At 37.2% G+C, this 10,372-nt stretch overlaps 1 protein-coding gene across 1 annotated transcript in view; it reads left to right on the top strand.

The window, feature by feature from the left end:
• The first annotated feature begins 506 nt into the window (after nt 1-506).
• tmeff2a (transmembrane protein with EGF-like and two follistatin-like domains 2a) overlaps nt 507-10,372 on the top strand; it is a 725,006-nt gene continuing 715,140 nt past the window's right edge. The window contains exon 1 of the mRNA XM_039755899.1: nt 507-1,132. Coding sequence (XP_039611833.1) covers nt 961-1,132 — 172 coding nt within the window. The 5' untranslated portion in view covers nt 507-960. The remainder of the gene's footprint in view (nt 1,133-10,372) is intronic.

Below are 10,372 nucleotides of genomic sequence, written 5' to 3'. Positions count from 1 at the left end.
ATCAATCGGTGCTTTTAGCCCAGAAGTCATACCCCAGTGTAATTCTAATTGGTCTAATGCGAAAACACACGAAAATAAACACACACTAGCACTGGAGACGTAACGGAACAAGTGCGGTTAAGTTGAGTGTAGAGATGCACTAAATGAATACCTGGAGAAAAATGATACGCCTGATGCATTTTATAAAACTGATTATTGCTTTGTTATACTATAGCCTTTTGCTTTAAAGTGGACCGATGGCAATTCTGGGAATAAACGCCCCTAGCTGGCAAGCTCTCTCTTGCCTTTACGTTCCCCAAAAATGAAAGACTGTCACAGAGAATGTGGAGCGCTCAGCATTCACAGAAACCTGAATCCGCTTCGGCCAATCACCAGATTGCTTTCCTGGCATGCGTCCACCCTCTTCACACGAAGATGCACACATACACACACACACTCGGGCACGCGCTTGCCCACCGATAAGCAATTCCTCTAACCACCCCCCTCCCCGGTCATGTGACATTAACCAGGCTGGAAACCTGCTGCTTGAGCTACGATGAATCAGACTAGGCGAGATTCAGTGCAAGGGGCAGACGGCTGCGTATATTACCAACTTGCTGCCCGAGCAGATAATCGGCGTACGTAGTGGAGTCCCGTGGAGGAGCCTATTTCAACATTCAGTCTGCCTTTGGATTTACTAATACATGTGTGATTTCTGAATAATTGCATCCTGTCCAACTCCACCACATCCTGATCACCTATTAAAAATCGTCCCGGATCCCCACTCCTCTTTTCCCATCCCTCGCCCTTTTTACCCAGCCTGCCATCCTAAAACCTCTGACGGATAATTTCTTAATGGGGCTCGGAAGATGCTGTTTTTTCAGCCGGAGATCATCCAGCTGTTAGTGTTGGAGTTGCTGCTACATGTCTTCGATTTTTGCCTGCGCCGCTTTAATTTTGGTGGGTGGACGCTGATTTGAAATGGGATTCGTAACGACAGTGGTGCTGAAGCCAGGACAGCGCTGCGGAGCATTGGGTGATTGGCTTTTAATATCGATGGTAACGTTTATGGCAACCTTACCTGTGCAGCAACTTTGCGCTTTCCCTACCTCCCTCAGCGACTGCCAAACACCCACAGGATGGAACTGCTCTGGTAAGTAGCACGAGATGTCTACAGATGAGTTTATGGCATGGTACAGCGGAACGTCAACTGAAAGTCTTACTTGCCTGTACTGTGTTGTACTTTTTGGCTCCACTAATGCATCATAATGAGATTAGTTGTTTTGCAGAGAAAAATATAGATTTCATTTTTGTTTTTTTGATGATGATGATTCCGTGACTTTGTGCTTATCATAGGTGATACTACAAAACAGCCTCCACTCAGATTTTTCAATTTTGGAAAGTGCAGGAAAACAAAATTCACTCAGGATTCTAGCAACCTTTGTTTGAAATATTCACTCCAAGTCTTGAGACGAACAGACAGCCGCTGGACTTTTCGTTGGTTACACCTGCCAGAAGTTTAAATGGGAGGTCGCGCGAAACATGGCATATAGGCAAAACAGAGAACATAAAGCTATAAATCGATATTTTATTAGCAGGTGGATTTCCCTTTGACGCTTCTTAAACGATCATTTTTACAGACTTGTTTTACGATGCTCCAACTACACATAACGGAAAGTACATTGTATTTCTGTTTAAACGGTATACGTGTGTGACAGAGAGGCGTTTGCAAATTTTGTGATTGTCGCTTATTAGCCTTTACTGATGTGCCCCTTAACTTTCGTAATTATACTGTATATCTCAAAAATTAAAACGCTAATATCCGCATGACAAAGATTCAGCCAGAAAGTGAAAGAAAATTAGCAGACGCACCTACTTTGTGCATCGAAGTCCGGCACAGCTGCTGTTTTGAACACATGCATTGCGCTGTTTCAATGGTTTTAAATATAGATTGTACGTATGTATAGACGGCAAACTTTACCTGTAAATAATTTGGCCGTCATTCTTACAGTATTTATTTACCCCCGTTTACGGTAATTTGGAATAGCGACAAAACGAGATCCTGTCCGGCAATGCTACAAATTAACGATTGGCTGTAGTTTCCTCAGGCTTCCTAGAAAACTATACACAATCCTGCCTCCGGTTAGTGAAACTGAAACTGGCAGACTGACGACGCTCTTTGGTGCTTTGATTTTGTTAGTCGTCTTCCATGATCTTTGCTACTGTTTGAGAACAAAGTCTATGCGTTTATTTATGTTAAACTAGACATAACGTTCTTATTGGTGCTCGACGTCTTATCTTAAGAAGTAATTAACGGAATGTGTCAGACGCAGTTCAACGTGATAGAAATATTTTGGCTAGACTTTTATTTTTGGCCCAACCTAAATCATTGAGTTACTTGAAATTTTGACGGTATGCGGTTGTCATTATTGCATAACAATTGGACGAATATTTGTGTAATACAGCGGATTAGTTTGCCTTCCAACCCTGGCTACTCTCTTTTCCCCCAACAAGGGCAGAAAGGCGTAGCTCTGGAAAAAAGGCATTTATAACAGCCTTGCACGATTTGGTGAAGCATAAGTAATATGGAATCTGATCGTTTACTGCAAGAAACGACCTGCACAAAATTAATCAGCTTTATATGGTGACTGGAAGATGTCTACAGTTATTCAAAAATGCATCAACAAACTACTATGCTACAAGTAAAGGGGGCCGCGCTTGCGATCCATTGGGACGTATGAGTACATTTTACGTCCTTCTTGCTTTCGAAAATATTCGAGATTTAAAAAATTAAAAAAAAAAAAAAACCCTGATTACTTTATTTTAAAGAGATCTCTCTTTTCCACCTTTTGGCATTGTGTCGAGAGCTTCTGGAAACACTAAAGCCGGTAATTCGATGCACATCCTCGTGATCCGCACTCAAAGTAGGCATTATAAAAACACTGAAATATGCATGAGTTCATACAGACCTTTTAGCTATTTTATCAAAGACGAGGACGAAAAGCTAGCTGAGAACAGCGCGTGCGTGTGTTGTGTCTGTATAATAGTGTCGGAAATTTACAAGTATCTCCTTCACGTGTGCAGATGGCTATATATTGTATTTAAATATATATTTAAACCTACAATACACGCATATGTATTATGCTGTAAATATTCATATAAGTCTATAACACCACACTACACCTGACCCTTTCGGTGTATATATATATATATATATATATATATATATATATATATATATATATATATATATATATATGTATGCTCAACACAGCATGTATGTGTGCGTGTATATACAATATCTATGTATATAAGGAATATACAGGACATACATGTATCAAGTGCATATATATAGTGTGTGTGAGAGAGACAGAGAGAGAGAGAGAGAGAGTGTATTTATAGACACACAAATATGCATAAGTAGTTTCATTTTGGTCTCTCATCTCGCTGGTCTCTCATCTGGAAAAATGCCAGAACACTATGGATCGCTAGTTACCTGTGTAATTCAATTACAGACAACTCTCCTAGTTAATATTTTATGCGTGTCAACTTGTTTTATTGAATTATTCATTTACATATTGAAACTGAATTAACTTGGCGTATTTTCCCTTCTTTCTTGTTTAAATGCTTCTCTGCCCTGCCCATTCAAATTCAAACATAAATTAGTTTTAATGACTACACCCCCACTTTTTCTTACAGATGTATTAAGTGGAAAATGTCTTATATAATCTTACAGCATTACAAGTGCAATGGTGCCCCCAAATGAACTGTTTTCGATGGGAATAACAAAAACAGATTAGGGAAGATTTAGGCGAGGAAGGCAGATTTAAATGCAATGTGCAGTCAGTGGCCCCTCTAGCAAAACGTACATATTTTAGGCAAGTTCCTTTTGCAAATTCTTTGTTTTTTTAATGTTGGGGCAGCATATCACATTCATATCTGCTGAATGAAAAGATTTTAAAAGCAATATATGTATATAGTTTGTGTAATGAGTATAAATGGTTTCTATTAAAGCCCTAATTGCGTTTGTGCATGCATTTATGAATATTTGGTCATTAAATAAGTAGGCTACAGTAAACTGAAATTCTATGTAGGCTAGAAAAGTTATCTTATCAGACAAAATGAAAGCAACACAAATTTGCAATTTCATTTAAAAATTATTTTATTTTTATTCCCACATAAAATGATGTTAATAGTTTTATCTATAAATATTCATATAAATGATGTATTTATATAGTATACACACACACACACACACATATATATATATATTTATATGTGTCATGTTAAACCTGTTAAATATTTATAGCCAGTATGCAATATATGTATACATACATATATATATATATACACACACACACATATATATACATATATATATACACATACAAACACACACTCTCTTTATTTCTGTATATATACAAACACATGTATTTACACAAGCCTAATTTTCTATAGCATCTTTCTATTATTAGTATTATTCCTAAGTGCTTTGCAAATGCAAAGTTATAAATTTTTACGTACTAAACAAACGCTTTATCCATTCTTTTAAAAATGTACTTATTCAGCTTAAACACCCCATTAAAATAAAAATTTAAGTATATTATGATAATAATAATTACACATAAACATTACAGTTGTTCTGTTATCAGAGCTAACCAGATAAAATGAAAAAGGAAATAAAGAAGTATAAACTCTCATGTCAGATGACCATTATTTGAGAAACAATTTAAAGACTAAACTATGAATTGTGTTTCTCAGGGTGAAACTAGGAGTAGACCTCCAGTAATTGAACCGCTATGAATTACCATTTCACAAATTAAATACTTTCATTATACAGTATTAGGAACGCTACAAAAGAATTTGACAATAAAAGAAAAGGGAAATGAATGTATTAACTATATATAAAAAACAACAAATATCGTTATAGTGCAACCTATATACATATTTATATATATGTTTCAAAACTGTTACATCTTTTTGTGTTATTTTTATTATGTTTGTCTCATACTTGTACTTTATCATCAAAGTCTAAGTAGTTTATATGTCATTACTCAGTTTATTTGTGGCAAAGACAGTCCAAAGTAACAGAGAACAAAGAAATGGTTGTTACTGTAAATTTATTACATTATTTGAAAATGTTAACTCAAGCCTTTACCTGAGAGGTTGTAGAGTTAAGGTGGCATCTTTTAACAGGGACAGCTTCACCATGTGGATGAGTGGTGGGAATAACAAAAAGTTTTTTGAAATAATTTGAAATAATTATCTGTACCATAAATGTGGATTCAAAATAATTAATGTTAAGGAAGCAATGGAAAATTAAGATTTCTCTCTGGATTATTCTGTTGCCAAAGTCAAAATCCTTTTTTGTTAACTTTTTCCAAGTTAATGTACTTTAGATGAAGCTAAACTAAACTGCTCAAAAAAATTAAAGGAACACTTTGAAAACACATCAGATCTCAATGGGAAAAAGAAATCCTCCTGGATATCTATACTGACATAGACTGGGTAATGTGTTAGGAACGAAAGGATGCCACATCGTTTAATGGAAATGAAACCTACAACCTACAGAGCTCTGAATTCAAAGACGCCCCAAAAATCAGAGTGAAAAAATTATGTGGCAGGCTAGTCCATTTTGCCAAAATTTAATTGCAGCAACTCAAAATTGTACGCAGCACTTTGTATGGCCCCTGTGTTCTTGTATACATGCCTGACAACATCGGTGCATGCTTCTAATGAGATGACAGATGGTGTTGTGGGGGAATCTCCTCCCTAATCTGGACCAGGGCATCACTGAGCTCCTGGACAGTCTGAGGTGCAACCTGGTGGCATTGGATGGACCAAAACATAATGTCCCAAAGGTGTTCTATTGGATTTAGGTCAGGAAAGTGTGGAGGCCAGTCAATGGTATCAATTCCTTCATCCTCCAGGAACTGCCTGCATACTCTCACCACATGAGGCCAGGAATTGTCGTGCACCAGGAGCCACTGCACCAGCATAGGGTCTGACAATGGGTCCAAGGATTTCATCCTGATACCTAATGGCAGACAAGGTGCCTTTGTCAAGCCTGTAGCGGTCTGTGTGACCCTCCATGGATATGCCTCCCCAGACAATCATTAACCCACCACCAAACTGCTCATGCTGAATGATGTTACAGGCAGCATAATGTTCTCCATGGCTTCTCCAGACCCTTTCACTTCTGTCACGTGCTCAGGGTGAACCTGCTCTCATCTGTAAAAAGCACAGGGCACCAGTGGTGCATAAGCCAATTCTGGTATTCTATGGCGAATGCCAATCGAGCTGCATGCTGCTGGGCAGTGAGCTCAGGGCCCATTAGAGGACATGGGGCCCTTGGGTCACCCTCATGAAGTCTTTCTGGTTGTTTGGTCAGAGACATTCACACCAGTGGCCTGCTGGAGGTCATTTTGTAGGGCTCTGGCAGTGCTCATCCTGTTCCTCCTTGCCCAAAGGAGCAGATACTGGTCCTGCTGATGGGTTATGGACCTTCTATGGCCCTCTCCAGCTCTCCTAAAGTAACTGCTTGTCTCCTAGAATCTCCTCCATGCCCTTGAGACTGTGCAGGGAGACACAGCAAACCTTCTGGCAGTGACACGTATTGATGTGCCATCCTGGAGAAGTTGGACTACCTGTGCAACCTCTGTAGGGTCCAGGTATCGCCTCATGCTACCAGTAGTGACACTGACCATAGCCAAATGCAAAACTAGTGAAGAAACAGTCAGAAAAGATGAGGAGGGAAAAATGTCAGTGGCCTCCACCTGTTAAACCATTCCTGTTTTGGGGGTCATCTCATTGTTGCCCCTCTAGTGCATCTGTTGTTAATTTCATTAAAACCGCAGCAGCTGAAACTGATTAACAACCCTCTCTGCTACTTAACTGACCAGATTAATATCCCATAAGTTTCATTGACTTTATGCTATACTCTGATTAAAAAGTGTTCCTTTAATTCTTTTGAGCAGTATATTTTGTTGTGATTTGTGCTCTTACCTACAGGGATTAAAAAGAGCAAGCACAATTAGGTATAAAAACAATTACATGGTTCATTTAGTAACATTTTTTTAGCAGTTCACCTGAAACAGTTAATGACAGACATATCTCATACAGGACCAGAGTTTATCATTGAAAATTTCTTGCTTACTCTTTCATATATAACTAAGCTAAAATGTAGTAAATATTTGTATAAAGTTGTATTTAGTTAGGGTTTTATTGTATCATGTTCCATTTTTAATTATATGTACATGGTTGTTTTAAAGCAAATTTAATAGTACCATACTATACCATTTTCTATGCTTTGTAATTTTGAGCAGGGTGCAGGTAGCTGGAGCCTATTCCAACAAGAATAGAGTGCAAGGCAGGAACAATCCTTGGACTGGGAGCTTTTCCATTGCAGCAGAACACACTCACAAACACACACACACCACACACCCACTAGGGCCAATTTAGCATTGCCAGTTCACTTAACCTGCGTGTCTTTAGATTGTGGGAGGATGCCGGAGCATCCAAAGGAAACCCATGCAGACATAGGAAGAGCATGCAAGATCCACACAGGGAGGACCCAGGACACAAATTCTGGACTTCTTACACTACCACTGCACTACTATTCCACCCTATTATCGTAATAAAGCTGTAAAAGTATTCAACAGCTTTTTAAGATATTGCATATACTGGAATGACCTAACCAGCTGGATAGAGCACTGTAGACTTCTATTTGCATTTTATTTATTACATTTGATATTACGTCAGTATACTTCCAGATTTGTTCTCAAATAAGATATTCTTCTCAAATAAGTGTATATACTTTAAGTAAGATTAAAAGATTATTTACTGAAATTTTTCACATTTTTTTATAAAACAAATAAATCATGTTGCATGTTGATTGCACATTCAAGTAAGATTCTATGGTAATCAGTACACATTATCATAGTACTACTACTACTCCACATGACAAATAGGATAAAAGAGCAACTTTTTAACTTGATTCTACAAAATGAATGAAATGTCATGTCATGTCTAATAAGAAAATATATACATTTTGCTTCAGATTTCATTTTCTTTACCAGCTTCAGCTAAACAGCAACAGAATCTGCTATAGCATACAGTAGCAATAGTGTATAAGGCTTATATTTTGTCTTTTAGTTAAACCGTGGCATAAATCTTAAAGAGAGGAGATATGTATTTTTCTTGTAAATTATTTCTGGAATTTTTGTTTAAACATAAAAGTTATAGGAGACATGCTAATTCACTGAGCAACATAACTAAAAGTGAAAATTTCTTGATGGATAGCAATGCAATATATCAAGCTTCAAAATACTGTATAACAGTAATAAACAGGAGTTGTGTGAATTATACACACCGTAAAACAGTAATGATGCAAAATAAAAAGTAAAATGAGTACGAAAACATAAAATAGAGTGATTATTATTACTGTAATTTACTCCATACACAGATAGCAATTTTATGTAATCAATTTACAATTGACACATCCATCGGTTTCATTCCATGTGTTTGTAATGGAAGAAAAGAGACATCTCAAAAAATGTAGGTATAGAAAATTAATATGTAGGGCGGAATGTCAGTGAGTGAAAGGTTTCCTTTTAAAGTTATTAAGTCTACAAGGCTTACATGGCATCAGGGGTGTTATAAAAATAAAGGCTGTACTTACAAAGACTAAACTTCTGCTCTGAAAACTGATGACCACTAGAGGTTTCACTCATGCCTGCAGGACAAATATGCTCCATGTCGATGACTAAGTTAAAATTTCTTAGGTCTTGTTAGATTAAAGAATTCAATCACATGGAAATAAAAGAGTAACAAATAAGTCAAACTCTTTTACTATTAATGACATTCTAAAATCCAAATCCCTCTTCATGTTGACATTTTCTTTACGTGCACCTCTCATTCTTAAAAGAACTTTCATTTTCCAAGAATTCTTTACAAATATTCTTTCCTTGTGGTAGTCTTAGTTTTAAAAATTGTTTACATATACAAATATACAAAATTTTAGGAATTTGAAATTCTGGCTATTTTCTTGATTTAAACGGCTTATTTTTTGGTGCTACTAGTAATTTTAATAGATAAATGTCTTTATAAAAGCAGTGTGACTGTGCTTTGTATAGTGTTGATGCTGGCTTGTCCCATTTCAGTGACTTCTTATATTATGTATTCATGTTAGTCTCATTCTAGTGACTTGAAATTAAAGAATATGAACAATGGAAACACCTAACAATATATCAATTTCAATGATCTAATAAGAAGCAAGCTGTGGATTGTATTTGGAACAACTTCATTGCTTCTTGAAATGCTGTCATACAAACCATGAAGTGTGTGTAGTGGGATATTACACAATTATTCAAAAAGAAAGAGATAAAGGAAGTGGAAATCAACTTTAAGTTCCCAGTTTCCCCATATAGGAGGAATCCGTTGGGGGAGTCCGAGTTCATCTTGGTGTTAATTAAAAATATGAACAAACCATTGAAATTGTTTAGCAGGTGGTATGGAAACATAATTCATCTACAATAGTGGAACAACCAGTGTTTGCAACATACAGGTTATCCTGGTTCTATACATTGGTCTTACCTTTCTTGCTCATTATATAACTGTGCAAAACAATCATCAGATCTAATTATTACCATGAGATAGCTGGTTATACCATTATGGTTCTCCCACCGTGCTCAACAGTTGACTGCAGACATTGTGGGTTGAAGGGATTATTTTTGCTTTTCCAAATATAAACTCATTTTAATGTAGGAAATTGATTGTAAGCTGCGGTGGGTTGGCACCCTGCCCAGGATTGGTTCCTGCCTTGTGCCCTGTGTTGGCTGGGATTGGCTCCAGCAGAACCCCGTGACTCTGTAGTTGGGATTCAGCGGGTTGGAAAATGGATGGATGGATTGATTGTAAGATGATACGTCAGCTCATATTACTTATTCATAACACATGGGCCCATATTTTGTTTTCCTTACAACATACCTTTATGTATCATGTTGGCTTAGGATGCAAGCACTTTGTTAAGTATAGTTTTTGTTTAGACAAGGTAAATTAGTAATAATTTTGTTATCAGTTGTGATGCATATTTTCATTGGTTACTATTCTTGTCCTGCGGTGGGCTGGCGCCTTGCCCGGGGTTTGTTTCCTGCCTTGCGCCCTGTGTGGTCTGGGATTGGCTCCAGCAGATCCCCGTGACCCTGTAGTTAGGATATTGTGAGTTGGATAATTGATGGATGGATGGACTTTCCTTGTCGTTTGAGCTTTAACTTTTTGTAGGTGAAGTTAGTATAAATTTGACACATGCTATTATTTTTTTTTTTTTGCCCTCCAAACTGAAAACTTTTCCTTTTTGCAACCAGTGCACCTGAATTTTTGGCACTGTTTGTCT

Source organism: Polypterus senegalus, chromosome 6 (assembly GCF_016835505.1).
Source record: "Polypterus senegalus isolate Bchr_013 chromosome 6, ASM1683550v1, whole genome shotgun sequence".
Taxonomy (NCBI): domain Eukaryota; kingdom Metazoa; phylum Chordata; class Cladistia; order Polypteriformes; family Polypteridae; genus Polypterus; species Polypterus senegalus.
Note: the sequence above shows the minus strand (reverse complement) of the source record. Positions and strands in the feature narration are given on the sequence as shown.